The 23,817-nt window shown below is 39.7% G+C and overlaps 1 protein-coding gene across 1 annotated transcript in view; it reads right to left on the bottom strand.

The window, feature by feature from the left end:
• Positions 1-436: 436 nt before the first annotated feature.
• The window catches only part of LOC128855671 (putative mediator of RNA polymerase II transcription subunit 12), an 80,225-nt gene continuing 56,844 nt past the window's right edge, over positions 437-23,817 (bottom strand). The window contains exons 2-4 of the mRNA XM_054090763.1: positions 8,525-9,736; positions 1,422-2,595; positions 437-1,127 (exon numbers count right to left, since the gene is read on the bottom strand). Coding sequence (XP_053946738.1) covers positions 1,060-1,127; positions 1,422-2,595; positions 8,525-9,736 — 2,454 coding nt within the window. The 3' untranslated portion in view covers positions 437-1,059. The remainder of the gene's footprint in view (positions 1,128-1,421; positions 2,596-8,524; positions 9,737-23,817) is intronic.

Genomic DNA, 23,817 nt, shown 5'->3' with positions numbered 1-23,817 from the left:
TGTTCACCTTTTGGGTTTGTTTTTTTTTTGATTTTCAATTTTGTAAAAAAAATTGAACTTTTTAAAATTTTAACTTTTTTAATTTTTTTGACAAATATTTCAGATTAACAAATTACTACTCATTATATTTATTTTTCAAAATATTTCAAATAATGATTTTTTAACGATTTGAGCGATAAAAGGTGCTGCCTACCCATACATCCAAAGTGTTTACATAAAAAAGAAAAAAAATTGCTTTCGACATTTCTAAATTTGATCGTTTGCACTTGGAGATGCGTAAAATAGTATTTCTAAAACTCGAAAATGATGTTAAAAAAATGATCGCCAAACCTCAAAATCACTAGAAGTATAAGTTTTAAAGTATATTTTTCTTTTTTTTGGATTTTTTTAATATAATTTTTTGAACAACTTTTTTAAAGGTTAAATTTTGGGTTTTTTTGCACCTTTGAGAGTTTTTCAAAAAAAAATTAAAATTTTTTTCTTTTCTCGATTTTTTATTTTTTTTAAATTTGATTTCTCGCATCAGATTAACAAATTCCTACTCATTATTTTTTTACATAAATTTTTTAAAATTTATACTCATGAATATTAAATTAAGATTTTTCAACAATTTGAGTGCGAAAAGGTGCCACCTATCCACACATCCAAAGTGTTAACAAAAAAAAATAAAAATTACTTTCAACATTCTTAAATTTATCATCGTTTTTTCACTATAAATCTTTCATGCAATTATCTAAACAACAAATTTCTTTCATAAACGTATCTTACAAAGGGGTTGCAGTGTAGTTGTTATTGTTAATAGTTATTAGTTAGGTGTGTGATTGTTACGGCTTTTAGCGTTGGTGCATTTATTCCGATTGAAACCAAATTGTTGTTGCTTGCTTCATTCTAGTAGTAGTTACAAGTGCATGCGGCTCCAAGGACTCACATCGTTTTGCCTTACATGGGCGCCAATATACCGCCAATTTAGACCGAATTCAGTTTGTATTAATGACTTTTGCGTGCGGCTGTGAAAGCTACAGGTTCGTTGTACTCGTTCTTCAAACGGCTCACGACTGCTTAGAATCGTCCAGCGAAGGGTAGATTTTGTGAAGTTGGTGCAAAGTTGTTAATGCCACGATTTAGTGCTAAAACATTGCCGATTAATTTCAATTCTTCAAAATTTGTATAGTGAAATTTATCTCTACTAGTTAAGCTACGTGGAAGACTATTTGTTGGCTTACTGCTGAGGCTAGAAGAGCTGGAAGAGCTACTAACGCTAGTACCTAAAGTGCTTTGTGCACTGCCTCTGTTGCTGTTATTTAGTCTACTACTGATTCCGTTATTAATACTACTACTGCTACTACTACTACTACTACTAAAACTACTACTGCTACTACTACTATTGCGGTTACTGCTACTTACTGTGCTGGGAACTTTACCTGGCGGTGGCTGTAGCTGCTGCTGTTGTTGTTGGTAGAATTGCGCATTTTGCTGCAGTTGACTGCTAAGTTGTGGCTCTAAATGTTGTCGATAGAAGTTTTGATTGTCCAATGTTTGTTGTTGCTGATGCTGTTGCAGACTCAGTATGGATGCCGGTATGACAGATTGGATGGAGGGAAACTGGGAAATTGACTGCTTTTGGCCGAAATTAGATGTGCCCGCTTCTTGGCGGAATAAACGTGAACGATGTTGTTGTTGCTGTTGCTGTTGCTGAAATGCCTGCTGTTGTTGTTGCGGTTGTTGTTGTTGTTGTTGTTGTTGCTCCAGCAATGCTTGACTCAAGAAACTGGGCACCAAAGGCGATTGTTGCTGTGCCTGTGGCTGATGCTGCTGCTGCTGCGGCTGCTGTTGTTGCTGTTGCTGGTGATGGAATTGCTGATGATTATGTTGCGGCAAAGCCTGAAAGAGTGACACCTCCAGCGGTGATTGCTGCACGGTAGAAAAAGTCGGCGTATATTTAAATTGATTCGATGCCTGTATTTGCACCGAAATCCCCGCATTTGTTGCCTGTGGCTGTGTTGCGCTCACGCTGGGGGTTTGCAAGTTTTGCAAATTTTGAAAGACTTTTTGTATTGGATCGTTTGTTGGCAACTGTTGTTGCGTCACTGCCAAAATATTCGGCGTATAATTGCTGCTACTGCCGCTAAGCGAAAATTTATTGTTCGTCTCGTGTAACGGCAATTGTTGCTCGACGGGAAAAGTGTTGAAAAATGTTGTCGTACTTTGGGTGGCAGTGTTCGGTTGTATGAATTCCACGGAGGGACGTATGGTGAAATTGACAACTTGCGATTGTTGCTGTTGCGTTGCAGTTTGCTGTTGTGGCTGTGGCTGTGGCTGTGGTTGCGGGTGTGACTGCGCTTGTTGTTGCTGTATAAAGTTTTGCGTTGTTGTCACCGGCAGCGTTTGCGCGGTGGGGTGTGGCAAGCTATTCAAGCGCGATTGCTCCTCAAGCAATTTCAGTTGTCGCAGAATCAAGTCTTGTTGTTGTTGTGCTTGTAGCTTTAGTTGATAGATTTGCTGTTCGAGCTGGCGTTGACGTTCGATTAGGTAATTGCTTACACCTTCTTGGTTGGCATTGCCATTGGCGGCGACAGCTGTGTGGATAGAGTTCTTCTGCAAGAAAAATAGGAGCTGAGCACAATTATGATAATGATGTCAAATGATAAAACCGAGCTTTTATGCCAGCATGTGGTTCAATATTGAAAAGTAATTTCCCAGTTCTTCTAAATTGGCAATTTTAAGTGGTTTTTTGTGTTTCAATTGTTGGCTGATTATATGACCTTTTTAGCCAAAAAGCATTTGAAATATGGAAGTGCACCTTACTGGTGATTTTGCTAAAAAAATAAATTTCACCTTCGGATTCTTCGCAATCGAATGCCTCTAGAAAAATGTTTTGAAGGAGTAATATTTCCATTTATATAAATTTTAAGTTTTCTCAAAAGACTCCGCGACCAGTAACTTCGCAAACACAGAAAAAATGCTTAAGCTCCCCAATTTGAAAATAGATTTTTTTTGTGTAACACATAGGCTGAAAAATCCCGTGTTTAACAGTATAGAGAGGCATTCGTTTTATTCACGTCGTTTTCAGTAAGTACTAACCTTAAAAAGACAGCTGTTAAATTTTCGTTATATTCTATTTATTAGCTCGTGAGTTATTGTGCTAAGAGTGACGCTACTTTTGTTATTTTCTAAATAATGGATGAAAAAAAAAATTCGTGTTTTAGTTTTACACTGCTTGTGGATGGGGGAAAAACCCTTCGAGCAAGGCAATGACATGAAAAGTGCTGCGGGCGTCTCGCTTTATCAGAAATAATAATAAAACCATAGTTTGCTAAGTTCAAACGTAGACGTAGAGGTACCGATGATGCACAAAATATCAAAATAACTCGCAAAATCGTTTTGTATGATCGAAGAGTGAACTTCTGTGAGTTAGCTGACATGGTAAAGATATCAAAAGAACAATTGGATTAATATTGCACAAGGTTTTGACTATGAGAAAGCTCTGCTGAAAGAGGGTGCTGCGTTTGCTTACTGTTGACCAAAAAATCAATCAAAACCATGGCAAAAATACAAGGTGAAGTCCAAAATAAACAAGATAAGAGAACACAAATGCTTTTGATGGCGCCATCTTTTTAATGAGTTAGAGCGTTGCAAGTTGCTTGGTGGCATTCGGTTCAGTGGAAGCGAAGTTATTGCGTCTAAAGTGTGAGTACGTTTCTGAGTACGTTTCTGTCATCGGTACAAAAATGAGTTTCGAACAAAGAGCTAATATCAAATTTTGTTTTAAAATCGGTAAAACTTTTACCGAAACATTTGAATTGATGAAAAAAGTTTATGGCGATGATTGTCTATCACGTGCCAGAGTTCATGAGTGGCTTACGCGTGTCAGAGATGGTTGTGACATAAATGATAACGAACATACGGGCCGCCCAAAATCAGTACTCACCGAAAACTCCATCGAAATTGTTCGTAAATTTATCGAAAATGACCCGAGATTATTGTTGAAATTCATAGAATCGAAGTTGAATACAACGATTTATCGCATTTTAACTGATCACTTGGGCTTACGAATGGTCTTCGCATGCTTCATTCCGCACCAGTTAATTGAGGACCAAAAATTGCTCAGAATTCAACATTCGACAGATTTCATTAAAGAGGCGAGAAAAGACGAGAATTTTCTACAACATTGTAACTGGTGATGAAACGTAGTGTTTCCAATATTAATCTGAAACTAAGCGTCAAAGTGCCGAAAGGAAGGTCCCAGACGAGCCACCACCAAAAAAAATCGCGTTTGGAGAAGTCAAATATCAAGTAGATATTCATTTACTTTTACGATTCCAAGTGAATTGTCCACAAAGAGCTCATGCCAACGGGCCATACCGTGATTGCAATTTTCTATCTTGGCATTTTGAAGCGTTTGTTGCATCGCATTTATCGAATTCACCCTGAGTACCGCGAAGGAGGAAGCTGGTGCTTATTACATGATAATGCGCCATCTCATCGATCCACTCTTGTGACTGATTTTTTTCCTAGAAATCGCATTTTAACCACCAATCACTCACCCTGTTCAACTGATATGGCTCCCTGTGACTTTTACATATTCTGAAAGTTACATTTTGCCATGAAAGGAGAACGCTTTGCGTCCGTAGCGGCCATCCAAAAGGCTTGTACCGACATCCTGAAGGACAGTCAATGGCCTGAAACATTCTTTCGAATAGCTTTTAGATCGCGCAAAACAGTTTATCGCGGCCCGAGGGGACTATTTCGAATAAATGAACTCGAAGTTATCAGAACAAAGCTCCTGTCGTTTCTATTTTGGCTCGGTCTCGTATATTTTGGACTTCACCTTGTACATGAATTGTACTTCAAATTGCTCCCACATCCACCATATTCGCCAGATTTGGATCCCAGCGACTACTGGCTATTCGCAGATCTATAAAAAATTCTAACCTTACTAAAACTGAGGCCTATTTTGAGGCAAAGGCCGTGTTAGGCCTGCAGTAAATGAGCGATATGTATATATAAACCAGTGTTCACTATAATAGAAGCGCGATATATTGCAAAATTTTGACTATATGTTTTTACTTTTTATTAAATAAAAATAAAAATTAATTTTTTTCTACGAATATTTGTAATTTTTTTATATGGAGAAAATGCACAAGGCAAAAAAAGAAAAATTGCGAAAAATCAACATGATTTTCAAGCCACTCAAAATTTACACTCCAGACAGTGAAATTCAATGGGCTATAAAACTGCGTACCAAAAATTTTTCTAAAAATTTCGCTTTAAAAGTTTGAAGGATTCAAGACAATTTAAAAATTTTTGAAAATTTTGCTTAAGGTTCTATACTTCGATTTATATGGTTTTTGTTGTTGTTTTATATGATTAAGAAAAAAAAAATGATACAAAAATAGTCTAAGCATTGCAAAATGGCGCACTGCTACACATTATTATGAACCCAGGTGTATATACTCGCACCATACATATTAATTTGGGGAAAAGGAGATCCATTATTTTTATTTTGCGCAAATGGTTTAATATTCTCCATGAAGATCTATACACTTTTGCAGGCGTTTGAACCAATTGTCGAAGCACTTTTGCCACTCTGAATGAGGTACCTCCAAAACATGCATTCTGAATGCCGCAACCGCTTCTTCAGGTGTCGAAAAACGTTGACCTCTCAGTTTGTTTTTTACGTACGGGAATAAAAAGAAGTCATTCGGTGCCAAGTCAGGACTATACGGCGGATGACCCATTAATTCGATGCTTTGGGTGCTCAAAAATGCAGTTGTTTGAGCCGATGTGTGAGAGCTCGCATTGTCATGGTGAAGAGTGATCCGTCTTTGGCGATTGGTTTTCCTAATTTCTTGGAAGACAACTGGCAAACAAATGGTTGTGTACCACTCAGAATTTACTGTTCTGCGTTGTTCTATTGGTACGGTTGCGACATGTCCAGTTTTTCCGAAAAAACAGGCGACCATTTGCTTGGAAGTGCTTCGTGCGCGAACAACTTTTGTTGGATTAGGCCAACGAAGCCAATTAGCTGTTATAGAATCGGCACCATAAACACCATTTACAATTTCAGCGGCCTGGCCTGCATTTTCGTCTTTATCAAAGGAAAAGTGCAAAATGTACAGAATTTTCTCGTTGACTTCCATTGTTGACACCCTTTAACTCATAACCGAATTGAATACACAAAAAACAGCGCAAGAGTTTTTTTTAGTGTGAAATGCGGCCTTCACAACGAGCATAAACTTTAAATTGGTTGAGCGATACTTTACTAGATATCGATCACAACAGCCAACTACCGAGTAAGTAATGGATTTTGTTCGTGATTGATCCTTAGAGTCATAATTTGGTCGGAAAATTACTTCGAATATTTTTTTTATTTTTCCCTATGTGTTGATTAATCAAGTCAAGAAATTGCGTTCCCAGCAAATCGATCCTTCCTAGTGATCATAAGACGAAATATTCGCAATGTATCTTTGCCAAAAGTGTCAACATTAGCTGGGGCAAAGCTTTCTTGCGGACTCAGTTTTACTCTTACATGTTTTTCGTCTTCGGTGGCCTCCATTAAATTTGTCTACATACTTAAAATTTCTGTGGCAGAATTTATGTCTCCAACTGTATTTTTCAACAATTTTTATTATAGCTGTTTTCAGAAAGGGTAAAAAAAAACCATTTAGGCAGAAGGTAGAAGGTTAGAACGTACTAGTGAAAAATTCTTCGTTAAATTCTACTATAAAAGTCTGAGGACAGAAATCATATATAAAGGCACTTTATGCGTAATATTTTCGATAAACGATTCGCATTTTAGCTAAAAATTATAAAATTGTAATCCTTCCAAAAAATTCCTGGAGTATTAACTATATTCAGCAAAGTTGATCTTCGAAACACTTCTTTCGGAATTATTAATTTTTTTGTTTTGTATTGGTATAAAATAAAAATTTTTTTTCATAAAGGATTGTCTTACAAATCAAACAGATGGGAAGTTGTATGACGACTCAGAATATAATCTAATTTCTCATGACAGATAAGCGCTCAAATATTTCTCATTAAGTAAAGAAGCTGAAGTTCAACAAAGCTACGGGCGAAGATGACATACAGCCTGAACTAATGATTGCCGACCGGGAAATATCAACGGAAATTCTTCATGCCCACATCAACGCCGCCTGGACCAATGTCTGTCCTGAACAAAAGGCATCATTGTGAAGCTGCCCAAGAAAGGCGCTTGCGGGACTGCGGAAACTCGAGAGGAATAACCCTATTCAACGTCAATTACAAAATTGTAGCCGTGATTATACAAAGCAGGCTCAAAGATATCGAATGGCTGACCAAGTCAACACACTTCGGATTAAAGTAGAACAATCAGTTGAGTGGCGCACCCCGCCCTACATGTTCGTAGACTTCGAGAAGGCGTTCGACACTATTAAACGAGACGCAATATGGGTGGCACTCAGTAGAAAGGGAATTCCTGCCAAGATAATCCGCCTCATCAAAGCCCTCTACGAGAACTCCGAACTGGCAGTACTTCACAAAGGCGATATCAACGATCCATTCACTACTAACGCAGGCGTAAGGCAGGGTTGCCGCTGTATCTCATTCTCTTCGCCATCGTCCGTGATGACGTCATAAGCCTGCACAAAAAAGGCATCGAATGGAGTTTCACCAGACATCTTAAAGATCTGGACTTCGTCGATGGCATCTGCCTCATCTCTCACAAACTCTCTGACATGCAAGCGAAGACCGACAAACTAGTCGCGCTGGCACGCACTGTCGAACTGGAGGTCAACATCACCAAGACCAAGACCCTGAGAGTTAACCACAATAACGCAAGGCAGATATTCTTTGGCGGACGTCCCGTTGAATTCGTTGAAAGCTTTTGCTACCTCGCTTGCATTATCACGGCAGATGGTGGAGCAGATGAAGATATCAACTGCAGGCTAAACAAAGCAAGGGCGGCATTCGGGCGAACGCATACAGTATGGGCGACTTCGCAAATCTCCAGGCGAAGTGCGTCTTGTTGTACGGGAGCGAAATATGGCTGATCTCAAACACCATCACACAGGGACTACAGTCCTTCATCATTAAAAGCCTCCGCGTTGTGGAGAACGAGGAACCCATCCTTAGGCAAATCAAATGCAGAAAGTGGCGATGGATGGGTCACACATTGAGAGAACACCAGAAGCATCACGAGAATGGCACTGGACTGGAACCTGCAAGGGAGCAGAGGTCGCGGTTGAGCAAAAAACACATGGAGAAAGTCGATGTTGTGCGAACTAACAGATGCCAACATCTCATGTGACGGTGCAAAAACAAAAGTACAAAATCGTGCACGATGGAAGAGTCTTGTCAAGGCCATAAACTCCTCAGAGGAGTGAACAAGGAAAACAATAAAAATAAAATTTGTCATTCATCATAAATTCCTAGAGTTCCAGTACATTTTAATATCAGCAGGATTCCAAACCGCGAGCATCGGGTTACTTTGCACAAAACTCTCACCGCATACAATTTCCGCTACCGCAGCTGAAAGTAAACTCACCGTTACAAAATTATCCGCTGCAGCAGTATTCGTAAACGGTGTCGTGGGAGCAGCTAAAATACTTGTTGCTTGAGTTGGTGCCACCAGCCCAACATTACTGTACACTGCCTCACTTTGAGGCACGCTCGGCAGTTGGTTTGCTGGCAAAACACTCAGCTTCGATATTGTGGGACCCACACCCCCAAAAAGCTGCTGACCACTCGTGGCAGGCACTGGCCGGTGCACCTTTGGTTGATCTACGATCGGAATAACATTCTTGGCCGCTCCACGCTCATCTAAATCGACGGTGAACGCCGTCACCAATGGTGCCTCTAGAATGCGTATATCACTTTTATCCACCACTTCGATATTCTCGCCATCCTCATTGTGTGTGGGACGTGGAGTAGTGGTGGTTGTTGTAGTGGTGGTGGTAGGAGGACGCCGACGCGTGGTACGTGGTGCTGCTGTTGTAGTTGTCGATGTCGTCGCTATCGTAGTTGTGGTGGTAGATGGTGTTGCTGCTGCTACGGTGGGGCCATGCGTTTTACGTATCTCAAATTTAATTTCATCTGAATTCTCACCGGAGATTTCATTCAAACGCGCTGCTGAATTTGAATTCAATAGATTGCCAACACTGCGCGCCGTCTGTCGGTTACTCTCGAAAGTGCTCGAAGCATGCGCCACTGTGTCCTCATTGGCAATTAGCGGGGCGCCTGTGTGCGCTTTCTTTATGGTCTTCTTCCAGATGCGTGAACGATCGATGAAGGTCGCCAATGGCTGCTCGTGTGCATGCTTCTCATCGAAAATTGCTGTGTAAAATTGTACCGTGGGAGGCACATCGGCAGCATTGGTACTCTCCTCGAGTATCTCATCCTTGTTAGAAGTTGTTGTGGCATCGTTGTTTGCGGTTATGCTGCTATTGGTTGTTGTGGTGGTGTTGCTGATGCTTGGTGCAGTCAATGTATTTGCTGGCATTTGGGTTAGTGGCTCCTCGGTGGAGTAACTGGTAACGCTGTGATCTTCTTCGCCAACCTCATCGTAGTCCTCAGCGGCTGCTTCTCTCTCCAACTTGTCTATGGCACGTAACAGAGCTTGTCTTACGGAAAAATCCAACTTTTCGATTGCTTTTCGGGGAATTATTTCATTAGTCTCTGTGGAGTTCTCATCCTCTGCACTGGCTGCAAGGTGGTTCTGAGCAATGAGTGAGAACAGTAAAAGGCAGGTGGTAAATTTCTGAAAAGAGAAAATGTGAAAGAAAAATGCGTTAAAAACAAATGAGATTTTAATACATTTGAAAACAAAAAGGAAATATATAAAGAAAAAAAATTAGTATATCAAATATAGTAAATATATAAGGTGGCGTAAAATGAATCACCCTATCGGTTGATTTATAATTTTTGCAATTTTTACACTTGAGAAGTAGACAACTGACAAGCAATGGAGTGCGTATAAGTCAAAGAAAAGACTTCTGCCACTCAAAATAATTTTTTTTCATTTAGTAAAATATTATTTAAAAACAAAATTTATGATAAATTTTGCGCTACATTGTAAATAAATAAAATTGTGCTTAACGAGTTGCTCGAGATGAGAGGCTGCAAGTTGATTGCCTACGCGGATGGCGTGGCTTTATTTTCAGAGGAAAGTTTTTAAACACTCTGATGGAACTGATGCAGGGTTATCTGAATCTAGTTGTAAAATGGACCGCAAATTGCGGCCACTCGATAAATAGTTTGAAAACGGAGCTCATTTACGAGGAATAAAAAAATACCTAGAGCCTTTCTCTCCTCAAAAGTAGGCGCTCCGTTGGTGCTCTCTGACGTTAAGTAACTGGGACTTATCCTTGATAGAGGGCTAACGTGGAAGCCCAACAATGAACAGAGAAGAGAAAGGCCTCTTGGAGAGGGTCCAAAAGTCTGCCCTTATTGGGTCAGCGGGGCGCTTCCGACCACTCCTACTCTAGCGCTCAACGCTATGCTAAACGTGGCATCCATGGCATTTTCACGAAAAACTGCCTCTGCACGCGCTGCAATCAGATTGAAGTGATCGGGTCATAAGCTAGACTTAAGTTATGAACACTCTAGTATTGTTAAAAACTTTGAGCTCATCCCCATGATGCTGCATCATTGTACATCCTCGCTAGGTCCGAACGAAACATTTTTCATTCATATTCTATCAAGAGGGGAGTGGCGGGATCTAACATTTGTCGGCAGGGCATTGCAAACCTGTTTACAGATGGCTCGAAGTTGGACGGAAGAGTTGGTGCGAGAGTATTCTGCGAGGAGCTTCCCATCAAGCGCAAACTTAGGCTTCTGGACCCCTGTAATGTTTTCTTAGCGGAGTTAGCCGTAACTAAAGAAGCAGTCGATTGGTTGCGTATTTCTGTAATTACTGTAAAGGATGTAAATATCTACTCCGACAGCCAAGTGGAGGCAATTAGGGCCTTAAGCTCGTTGTTTGAGTGTTTGAAGATAGTTTGGGAATACCTGACTGCTCTCTCGATTGCATCCGAATACTTCGAGATTAGGCTCATTTGGGTTCCCGGTCACAGCGGCATAGAGAAAAACTGCGGGGTTGATGAGCTGGCAATATGAGAACCTTTGCCCTATTCCGGGCTTCGCCTCAATTCAGCAAGCGCTGGGCTAGTGCGCCAACGTGCAAAGTCTCGAGATCCTTCTGGTCACGCGTAAATCGGTGGCGCTCGAGGGATCTTCCAAGGCTAAAAAAGCTGCAGCTCTCGAATATGGTAGGTGTCCTAGCCGAACATTGTCCGTTAGGTGCCCATGCGTTGAGACTAGGGATTCCTTCAAGTCCTTCTGTAGAAGCTGTATGAAGGACGAGGTGGAATCATCTCAGCATCTTCTTCTTATCTGACCTGCTTTCGTCGGGCAATGGCTCAGACAACTCCCTACGCTCTTGGACAAATTTTGAATATTTGTCGAAATGGGCGCTCAGCAAGAGCAGCCATTTATCGTAATCTAAACACCTTAGTCCGCCCAGTGACCTTAGTCGTCTAGCTGCCAAATCCGGACATTTACAGAGAAAGTGTTCAACTGTCTTCTTCTCTGAAAGGTCCCCACAGTTTTTGCAGCGGCGGTTAAATGGTAACCCTAGCTTTTCCGCGTGTGTGCTGATCGTCCAGTGACTGGAGACACAGCTACGAGTTTGGAAATTGAATGGCGAGGAGTCCAAAGGACTTTCTGAGTCCTTCGTATATCGCATTGGGGCCAAGGGTTTTCGAAATACCGCATGAAGAAATGGAGCTGTATCTTTTCTGCGCTTTCCTGAGAAATAATTTGTGCGTTTCCCCTTTAAAAACTGTCACAGGGATGCCGATGACCGGGTAGAAGGTCTCTGAGGCCATTTCAGTACCCTTCCTTTAAAGCTTAACAGCAAGTTCACTTCCCTCTATGTTTCTATGTCCTAGAACCCAGATCAGAGAAGAGTTACCTACACACTAATTAGTTTCGTTCTGCACCATGACATCGTCAGAGCCTTAATCGCGGCTTGACTATTGGAGAAAATGTTAATACCTCCCTCGCTCCCGCGTTCCCTAACCATTTTGCATGCCTGCAGGATGGCAAAGACTGCTGGTTGAAAAACACTAGCAGTATTCGGCAGTTTAAAGGAGATAGATAAATTGGTTGATTTAGAGAAAACCCCTGCTGCGACTCCCGATTCCATCTTGGAACCGTCAGTGAAAACAGAGGAGCAAGCTTCGGTGCAGATTTACTCCTCGATCCATTCCTGCCTATTTGGAAAGATTGCCCTAGCACGACCCTCAAGCTCTAGTTTACGGGTAGATAGATCTGTTCGAAGTTCGGAGAAATACGATGTTAACTGCCCGAAAATGCTACCATGTGCCTTGAGAGATTACCTCCAGAGGCTAATCTCCTTTAACCTGATTGCACTTATAGTTGCGATGGAAATGACGGAAAAGTCGATGGGAAGTAAGTGCAACACGACATTCAGGGCAACACTGGGACACTTTTTCATGCTCCGGTGATGCAAATGCATGCAGTCCTTTGCACCCTCCCCAGTTTAGTGTTATTATAGCCCTTCCGAAGAGCTTCCCACCAAACTAGGCATCCATACGTTAGGCAAAACCACTGCGTTGTACATCCACAGCACGACCTCTGACTTGAGTCCCCATTTTTTACCGCACATAGATTTGCAGGAGTAGAAGGCTATACTGACCTTCTTTACCCGATTTTCAATGTGTAGCTGCCAGTGGAGCTTGGAGTCAAGTATCGCTCCAAGATACCTAACTTCGGATGAAAGCGGAAGAACGTGGTTGTTTAATTTGGGAAGTCGAAAGGGTGGAGGTTTATATTTTATGGTAAACGGTACCAGCTCCGTTTTGTCAGCGTTAACTCGGAGGCCCATCAACTGAGTACAGCCAGTGACCTTTCCAAAAGCTCAGCCAAGTCATCGGCGTATGCTACTATAGGGTTATTCAATAGGTGCGCTTCAACTTTTTTTCCGATAGGGAGGGCGAACGACGCAATATTTTTTATTTTTCGCTTATCATTTGTAAACTTCATTAGTATACATTTCATCATGGAACGCTACACACTTGATAAACGATTGCAAATCGTGCAAATTTTTTATGAAAATAATCGTTCTGTTACTGCTACTTTAAGAGCATTACGGCCATTTTACGGTCCATTTAACAAGCCGTCCCGTTTTGGGGTTATGTGAAGTCATTGGTCTACAGTAACAAGCCGGCGACGATTTGTGAGCTCAGAGCCAATATTGAACGCGAAATTGCTGGAATTTCCGCTGATTTATGCAAAAGAGTGGTCGAAAATTGGGTTCAACGATTGGACTTCGTAAAACGTGCACGCGGTGGTCATGCAAAAGAATTTCATACTTAAATGTATATGTTCAAACTCGATAATAAAAAAAAATTAGTTAAAAAAGTCAAACCGTTTGTGTTTTATTCAAAAAAGTTCAAAAGTTGAAGCGCTCTTACTGAAAAACCCTATACCTTAACCCCACCCTAGCATTATCAGAACTTACGTTCTCTTTTAGACTGACAATAGATTTTTTATTGCTTGATGACTGAAAAAAATACTTAAAAAAATCAATATTTTTAACTCGGCAACCACTCAAGTGGGTTAGCGTGGCTGTACGTCAATCTTTACCCAATTTCATATTTCTTCTTACGCGTTTAAAAGTAGGAAATGCATTAATTAGTATGATGCCACAGCTCACATGAATCTTGATTTTACAATGTGCACCGATATGTTGAAACCAGTAGATAGAAACCTTTCGATAGAATAAAATTGTTAATTTTGCCTATTTACGACTTCATTCAATGAGAAACCTGAAAATTGTTCGCCAAAAGTGAAGCTGAAGAATTTGAGAGTTTACCACTGCGATCTGACAGGGCTATCAAAATTCATAGAGCTATGCAATGCTTCCACTTTAAATAACCAACCCAGTACATTCAATTCCTGTATGAAAAATAATTGATTTCGTCATTTCTTCAAGGAACAAAAAATGCTGTTATGCGGAGTAACATAAAAATATCGACTCATAAAATCTGTATCTATGGCAGCAATCACAGCTTGCAGTGGTTTTTTGTTTTTCTGCTGTGTTTGTTCATTACCCACATCCAAACCATTTACATATTTGCTTCGCTAATTTACAAATTGTCACACACAATTGTCGCAAAAGTAATTGAGTGTAACAATCTAAGATTCAATTTGCTAATCGCTGCGCATGCGTACCAATGCGAAAGCATTCGGAGGTGAATGAACATTCGCACGGGTAAGCTAAATCTGAGGCATGAAAATATGAGCTCATACACATGCATGCATACATATGCAAATAAGTGAATACCAAAGTGTACACTAATGCGCAAAAATATGCAGACAAATTATGATGCAAATATCAGAGCGTTTAAATCTTTACGCTGTGTTCATGCGCGATTACAAGACACTCAAATTATTTATTCACGCGGCTGGATACATATTTATATATTGTGGAAGTAGGTACATATGCATATACACATTAGGGCGGGCCAATTTTGTTGTCGACATGGTTGAAAGTAGATAAGATTATAAGAAAAAAGCCTGCTAGAGCATGGCTCTGAAGTTAATTTAATGTTCTCCAAATTTTAAAGTAAACTGTTTTCAATGAATAATTAATACTTAAATTTCAAAAAAAAAGAAATTAAGAATTGTAATAGTTGTCGCTGTTTGTGTGGAGCCCGTTTCTCCAGAAGTCCCTTGCGGTAATCAACACAAGTCCTTGGAGATTCATCTAAAATCAATCGGACAAGAGAAATTAGTTTAATTTATAGATAATCTTGTGGCTGATCGAAACTTGTTTTTTAATTAATCTATCTGTGCTCTCCTCAAGTATTCAGAGTATTTCTTTGATCCTAACTTCATCAATCATTTTTAGGAAATGTCCTATTTTATTGAATTATTTAAGGGTTTTCCAATAACAGGTGTTTTTTTTTGAATAGCTCGCTATTTTGGTAGATGTTACTTTTGAAGCTGTAATTTTTTGATATTTGACAAGTAGAAACTACGTTTAAACAACGCATGGAAATTATTAAAATTCACTATAAAAATGGTGAAAATTTGGCAGAGACGGTTAGTAAAACTCGAGCATTTTTGGGTCATCGTGGAGCACCTTGTCGGACCGCAATACAGAAATTGGTGAACAAATTCGAGCAATTGGGACAAGTTAGTGATGTGAAGAATAAAACCCGCGCACGTCGCTCAAGAACAGCCGAAAATATTGCTGTTGTAGCCGAAAGTAATGAAGAAAACCCAGATTTGTCCATTCCTCGTCGTTCTTTGGAATTAGACATTCCACAAACGTCACTACACCGTATTTTGCATAAAGACTTGGGCCTTAAGGCTTATAAAGTCCAGTTAACACACGAACTCAAGCTGGCTGATCATCAACAGCGTCGTGTCTTTGCTGATTGGGTCGTTGAAATGCATGAAAATGATCCGGAATTCCATCGAAAAACCATCTTGAGTGATGAGGCTCTTTTCCACCTCGGTGGCTTCGTCAACAAGCAAAATTGTCGGATCTGGGGCTCAGAAAGTCCAAGAGTTAGCCTCTCTATCCTCAACGTGTGACTGTTTGGTGCGGCTTATGGTCCGGCGGAGTCATTGGACCTTACTTTTCCGAAAATGAAGCTGGAGTAACAGTTACGGTTAATGGTTTGCGCTATCGGGAGATGATTAACGATTTTTTATGGTCGAAAACCATTGATCTTTTATCACACCACTTATTGAAACCTTTTACTATGAATGCTATTTTTTAGAACTAGTTTTGTATGTGGAAAGTTTTAGGTACAAATAACTAATTTTGTATATCCCGTTTTTATACAAAGAACTGAAAGATGGCGCTAAATTGAAACATATTTTGTTTTTTATGACATCCAGTCACTTTTCCTATTACAATTTAAAAAAATTACATATACATAGTTTGAAATCAATCATTCGGTAAATAAAAAATAAATATCAGACTTTTTTTTTCCTACATTGGTGAGCATTCTCTGCCATATAAAAGACCCTCGGATATGTGCTTTATAAGGGGGAAAATTGTCAACATCGCATGCTATAAAAATTATCAAAAATCAACTTGATTTTTAAACGACTTTAAACATTCACTTTTTTAGACTAAAATTGAACGATGTGTAAAACTGCATACTTAGATTTTCAGATTTCTGAACATTTTGGCGGTGCATTGTCATCAAGAAAAATTACTTTGTGACGCCGATCGGCATATTCTGGGCGTTTTCGGTGTATAGCGCCATTCAAATCGGCTAATTGTCATGGGTAGCGTGCACCGTCAACTGTTTCACCTGGATTTAATAGCTCGTCCCAAATTATACCACGCTGATCCCAGAAAACACACAGCATTGCCTTGCGGCCGAAGTGATTTGGTTTGGCCGTTGTTTTTGGCTTGTGGCCGGGCGGACCATACGATCGTTTACGCTTGGGATTGGAGAAATACACTCATTTTTCATCACCCGTAACGATTCGATGCAAAAAAGACTTCCTTTGATAAGCGTTTTTCTTCAATTGATAACAGAAAATCAACGATGTCCACAAATCGTAGGCACGAAATTCGACATTTTTAAGAGCGACAAAAATGCATTGTTGTATGAAACGTAACAAACAATGACCGGAATATTGTTGACAGATGACAGACAAAAAAACAAGACATTTGGGAAGTTTTAAAAATACTCCTAGCGACATCAATGAACTAATAGCTCAAAGTCTCATTTCATAGGTATATACCTGATATACGGTTTTTGTTATGTAGTGAACCATATTTTTATAAAACATTAACGAAAAAATGTATTTATTTATTTACAGATGTGAAATAATAATATAACTATTCTTTCACGTAAATAAGGAGCACTGGTTGCTAGGACCTTCAGCTCGCTGATGTAAAAGTCACAGACAGTTAGCTTTAAGGTCTTACATGTAAAAGTGAGACTAGAAAAATTAAGGAGTTAGGGGTGGTCAAAACTTTCAAAAAATTGGATTTTTTTTGCATTTTCTTAAAGCATGATATCTTAGGAATAGTGTGTAAAAATTTGAAGTGAAGCCGACAAATACTTTTCGAGTTATTCAACAATTAACAAAGGGCGATTGGGCGCTCCGGAGCCGATAACAAAACTTTAAATGCGTTTTTCTCAACACTGTGTTTTTTGAACTGGTGATCACTGTAACTTAAAAACAGCTGGGTCAATTTCAATAAAATGTATACTGCTTTTGAAAAACATGAAAAACTCGTGCCTGGTCGAAGAATTTTTTTTTGTAAAAAATTTCGATTTCTTTAAACAAATAATTATCGGTTTTTTTCTCGAAAATCTGAAACATATTTCTTGAGGCCGCCATATTGTTGATTTAAAAAAAGCATCGAGCCTGAGATTATCTATTAATAAAACTAGTTTCTCTTGGGCGATTGATTTTAGATGAATCTCTAAGGACTTGTGATGATCACCGCAAGGGACTTCTGGATAAACGGGCTCCACAGAAACAGCAATAACTTTTACAATTATTAATTTTTTTTTCGAAATTTTGCTAAAGTCAAGTTAAAATATGATGTATTAATGCTATGTTTTTGTTTTTGTAATATAAAGTTATTGACTAGCAAAAAAAATTCTTGAAAATCATGATTTTCAGGGCCTCTCTTAGGGGTAGTACTAAAATATAGTAACTATGTTAGAGGAAAAAACATCAGATACATTTTTTCATTTCTAATTTACCTAGAAATTCTCATATTTTTTATATATTTTCTGAGGAAGTAGTTCTTAACAGTGTAGAAGATATTTGATTGCGATCTTCCTTTTTCTGATTTGTTCGAAATGTGGGCAGTCGTCGAGTAGATGGCAGACTGTTAAAGATGGTGAGTGGCAGTGTTGGCAGCATGGAGGACTGGAACCATTGAAAACGTATGACTGTGTGGCGATTGTGTGCCCTAGTCGAAGGCGGACAAATCATTTGATGTCCTTGCAACGGGAATTTAATGGGTAGTTTGGTTTTATCCTGTTTGGATACAACGCTGGGAAGTGCATCACCAAGTGACCATTTGTGCATTATAGTGCGTGTGATATATACATTTTGTATACGTCTTTTTTCGAAATATAATCGAAAGTTGTAAGTGGTTCTTTCCCAGCGAGTTTAGCCCGTTCGTCCCATAAATTATTCCCTTTTATGCCTGCATGGCCTGGAACCCACATAAGTTTTATGCGGTCGCTATTTTTTAATAATTTGCTCCGAATACAGGAGATGATGTGCGTTTTGTTCATTCTGGTCCTTATCGAGTAAATGACTGATTTGCTATCCGTGCAAATTACTGCTTTCGGTAAAGAGTTTTCAGCGAAGGTAATACCACGGAGAATCACTGCAGCTGCGGCTGTTTAAACGGAGGCATAGCTAGGGAGAAGGCTGGCCGTGATTGTTACTACTTTCGAAATGACAATTCCGAACGAGGTGTTAGTATCAGTTTTTGACCCAGCAGTGAAAATGAAGCTCCATTCGGGAATAAGAGGAGTTGTGACTTCTGCAAACAGACGTTGGTGAAGAGTAGAATTGATGTGATTTTTACCATATTTCGCTAGGTTTAATATAAAATTAGATTATTTTATCAACCATGGCAGAAACAGTACATTTTAGTGAAGTGAAGCGGAAGTGATACCAATCTCTCTGGCGAAAAAAATTTAGAATGAAAAATATTCCCAATATTGTAGAACGATTATGTGAGCCCAAGTGTAGGTTTTCTTAAAATTTGGGGGCTCGAAATTGACTTTAGAGCTTTGCTCTAGTAGCCTTTTTTCCTTATTATTTTATGCAGAATCCGATTCTGCTACGAATCATATCGAAAAATGTTGGCAGGCAGATAGATGAAAAGGTTGAAGCGCCAGTCTGGCCCTCCGCAAGTAGCAATAAAGCTCCCTTTGATACCATTATGAGATACCCAGCAAGCAGATAATTACAGCCAACCAGAGCTGTTGTTGTAGCAAAGAAGATAAATGGGATTTAGGTTGGCGCACTGCACCAATCTGTCAAAGAAAGGAGCATCCAGTGATGTTAACCATTTAGCTGCCAAACTAGGAAATTTACAAAGAAAGTGCTGAACACTCTCCTCCGCTGAAACCTGCAAGGTGGGTTAAATAGTAAACTTTGGGTTTTCGCTTGCAAACCGATCATCCAATGACAGATAAATACAGCTACGAGTTTGGCGTTGGAGTTTAATGGGGTGGAGTCCTTTGGACTTTCTGTGTCCTCCGTCTATTCCACTAAAGCCAACGGGTTTTTGAAATGGCACATGAAGAAATGGAGCTCCATCTGTTTTGCGTTTCCCTGAGAAATAAGTTGTGCGATTCTCATCTAACAACCATTAGGTGGATACCGATGACCGGGTAGGAGGTCTCTTCAGTCTCCTTCCTGGCAAGCTCATCAGCAATTTCATTTCCCTCTATGTTTCTATGTCCTCGAACCCAGATCAGAGAAATGTTGCCTGCACAACCAAGAGATTTGATCTCCCCCTTGCAAGAGTTGACTAGTTTGGATCTGCACCATGGGGTCATTAGAGCCTTGATCGCGGCTTGATTATCGGCAAAAATGATAATATCTCCTGCGCGTTTCCACGTTCCCTGAACATTTCTTCTGCGTCGCAGAATCGAAAAATGTATTGTAGTTTCTTACAAATTGGCCCACCCTAATGCACATATATATGGAAACAGTATGAGACATTGATATTGTAAGAGTATGTGTATATGTATCGTAGTGTAGCAACAGCAGTGGTGTCGGTGATGCCTACAATTTGTTGCATGCTCCATAAATTTTGTATGCAAAAAGCCAGCCTATTATATCATTTATGTATATTATTAGGCAAAAAATGTTGTTTTTGTTTTTTGAATTTTTGCAATTTTTTCTTTGCGTTGCAGCTTTTCACAGACAGATCAGTAGTTCGTAATTTGAGCGCGCACTTTAGCCACCGCAGCCCAACTTATTTTGCACCGTTACTAGTTTCTTGTTTTGTTTTTCACTGATAACTCACTTCAAATGTAGACCCTTAATTTCTGAACGCGCGGTGTAAACCAAATAGAAACACTTTTGCTTGCTGCATAATTCCAGTGAATCTGATTTAGATCGCTGCCAATTACATAGCTGTGGTTGCAAGTGTAGTAAGTCGATTTTTTATTTATTTTTTTACCCCGAAACTAAAATTTTCTATATTTTTAAAATTTCTTAAATTTTTAATTTTTTTTAATTTTATCTTCCAAATTTTCTTTGATTTGAATTTTTTACAACGCCCGCCACTTCAATCACCTGTTACCTGCCGCATTCCCAGCGTCGTGCCGCCGTGGCGGGCATTAACGTGGGCCGATGCAGAGTCACGTTCTTGGCACTTTGCACTACTTGCATAGGTTTTTCTGCTCTCAGCTCGATTTAATAGCCACTCTAATTTATTTTCTCTTTTTTTTTGTTAATTTTTTTGTTTGATGCAGCGAATTGGAAATCACTCCATGAAAATTTTATGTTTGCGTGATTTGACCGATTCAACTTTACTGCCTTGCTGTTTGCGCTGCTTGCAGCTTTAAATTCGCGATTTGCCTTGTGAATGCTTTTATAAAAGTTACCACTTTAATTGAAATTTTCTGCTTTATTGAATTTTCTACTGATTACTCCATTCAGCTAAATAAAGTGGCACTCGTGGTTGTCTCTGCTTATTGGAAGTGCTGTTTATGGCTCATTTCGTTGCATATCTCCATTATCATAATCTTTTTTTAAGTAACTGTAATCAGCGAAACATTGAACGTAAATTTTGGAATCCAAATTTTAAGATTCTTGTTTCTTAATTTCATTTATTTGTAAAATCATTGATTTGATTGATTGCGCATTCTTCTTGTTGCATTTCTAAAGATTTTTCAACGACTTTAAAAGGGAATGATTGGACTAAGCGATTACAAAAATATGATATTCGACGCATATAACTTTCAAATAAACATATATAAGGTGGCGCAAAATTAATCAGCCTATCGCACGATTTATGATTTTTGCAAATGGCGTCGCACGTCAATCAAATTTGACTTTAGGTGAGAATTAAACAGCTCGAATATACGAACAAACAAGCAACAAGGATCAAAATGCATATAATATTTCCAATGTTTAAAATATTTTGTTTTCTACTTAATGAAAACGTCTTTCAAGAACAAAACTGAATTATTAATTTTGCGCCACCACGTTGGAAAGTCATAGCAAGCACCACATAACCTTTGCACAAAATTTATAAAAAATCGACAAATCTTCATCACAAATTTAAGGTTAGGTAGAAGCGGTTGTCCTGTGGAACACACTAAGGCTCATAGCCCATTGTGATGCCGTGTGGGGAGCTTGTCAATATTTCTCCTAAAACCAGTGTGTGCTTTTCAAAAATTTTAGAATATCTCTGAATTCTGCAGAACTGAGATCTTCCAACTCGTTAAAAAATTATTTACGTAGAATAGTAAACCTGCGTCTGAATAGAGCAGGACAGTGGCGCAGTAGGAGCGAAATTGTCTCTTGCTCGCCCTCATTTAGACAACTTCTACAGACGTCATATGTTTGCACACTCATCCTTTGGGCGTGTCTACCTATTAGGCAGTGCCCCGTTATGACTGAAATTAGTGTGCTAAGACTGCCCTTATCTCGTCTTAGCAAAAATTCTATGCTTTAAGCATTTAGAGTCGGCCACAGTTGACAGGCGATTTTGCAGGTGGATTCATTACGCCATCTTTCGTTTGCTTGAATACCAAAAGTAGACATCATGTAGGATGTCAGCGCTTTTGGCGAATCTAAGCAGCGCTGGGAGATCCGCTTTTAAAACATCCGCCAGACCCTCAAACAATGGGACTCCCAGGCATTTTAAACGCGTTTTTAAGGATGCCGGACAAACGCATAGTAGGTGTTCTAAAGTTTCCTCAACATCCTCTCTGCATTTCCTGCATTTGTCCGTGTTAGCAATCCCTACACATGTACGCATGTGCAGCCAATAGATTATGACCTGTTAGCATACCTATGATAGTTCTGCAGTCCTTTCGCGAGAACGAGTCGTTAGTTCTACACATAACTTTTGCTGTTTTGCATGTGGTTAGATTAGTCCACCTACCTTCCACTTGCCTTTTCATGTGGTCGTTCATTTCGTTGTATATTGTGTTTAGCGGTTTTGGTATGTCGTTCTCTTGGTCAAATGGTAGTCTCAGAGCACTTTTTGCTATCTCATCTACTATTTCGTTCCCCATAATGCCTTTGTGACCAGGCACAGAGTAGATATACAGCCTACTCTTTGCAGCTAGCCTTTCTATGGCCTCCCTGCTCCGCCGAACATTTTTGGACTTAATACAATATGAGCCTATTGCTTTTATTGTTGCTTGACTGTCCACGCATAAATTAAATGTTGAGTTCTTTCTTGTTCGAGTGTAGGCTAGCTCCGCGGCTTTCCCCACAGCAAAAACTTCCGCTTGGAAAATACTGCTGTGGTCTGGCAGCTTGATAGGCTGTCCTATCCCTAGTTTTGAGCAGTAAATACCCGCTCGCACTCCGTCTATAGTTTTAGAGCCGTCTGTATAGATGTGAAAAGTTCTATGGCTAGGCTTCATGCCTTTGTGCCATCCCTCCTCTTCAATTGTATTGCGAAACCTTCTCTCCCAACAGAAGTACGGAGTCATGTAGTCTGTACAACCTGAGCTCCACTTTCCTATTGAGCACTGACTGAAGGCTCAGCAAGTGAATACTCCAGCAGCCATCAACCTCCTCGCGGATTTCGCTGCCAGGTATTCCGGAACCCATGTTACCTTTAGGTGAAATGACTCAGTCATCTCCTTAAGAGATGTGCGGCATTTCATGGCTACCTTGGAAGTTGTCGACTGTTTTGTGAGGACTTTTATCACCGCTTGGCTATCAGTGAAAATGTAGATATCATTTCCGGATATCGCATCACACTGTATCAGTGTCGCGGCTTTCATAATTGCCATCAGATCAGTCTGAAATACTCTACAGTAGTCGGGGAGCCGAAAACTGAAGGAGATTCCCAGATGTTCGGTATATACATCTCCGTCCTATATATCCTGGTGCTTTTGAGCCTTCTATGTATTCATGTATGGACTCGTCCTGTCTTACATCGTTCTGTTCTCACTCTTCCATTCAGGATAGAAGGGTCGTGAACATTGTAATGGCAATTGCAGTTTGAAGTGCATAGGATAGTAGAGTTCCGGAAGTTCCGAAATACCAGTTAGGTTCTTCCCGTGATCGGAGCTCACTACTTGACTATTTACTTGCCGCACTGCTAGCGATATATTTTGCTTGCAGATCTACCCCAAGGATATTTAATGTCGCATATATATTAATACTTTCGATGGTGTGGTTGACATCGCACCGGCTATCAGAACAGTTGCTAGTCTTTGAACCTTGTCAAGTTTTTTGATGTTCACGCCCTTCTCAAGGACATTCCACCATATTACAATACCATAGTAGAGAATTGACCTAACCACTGCTGGTAGAGCCAATGTAGCCAATTAGCCTTCCGCAGGAGATCACAAATACAAAGTTTTAAGCTTCATTTTATAAAACAATTTAATTTTGGTACAACGAAACGCAAGTTGGAAATCGCTGAAAATTTTTGCTAGTTTTTGATCATTTTTTATCCTGACTATATTTCGGCGGTCGCCGAATGGGTTGATTCGTGACTACCATTCAGAATTCAGAGAGAACGTCGGTTCGAATCTCGGTGAAAGACCAAAATGAAGAAAAACATTTTTCTAAAAGCGGTCGCCCCTCGGCAGGCAA

This window comes from Anastrepha ludens, chromosome 2, assembly GCF_028408465.1.
Source record: "Anastrepha ludens isolate Willacy chromosome 2, idAnaLude1.1, whole genome shotgun sequence".
In the NCBI taxonomy this organism is placed as follows: Eukaryota; Metazoa; Arthropoda; class Insecta; order Diptera; family Tephritidae; genus Anastrepha; species Anastrepha ludens.
This window is presented reverse-complemented; position numbering and strand designations above follow the sequence as displayed.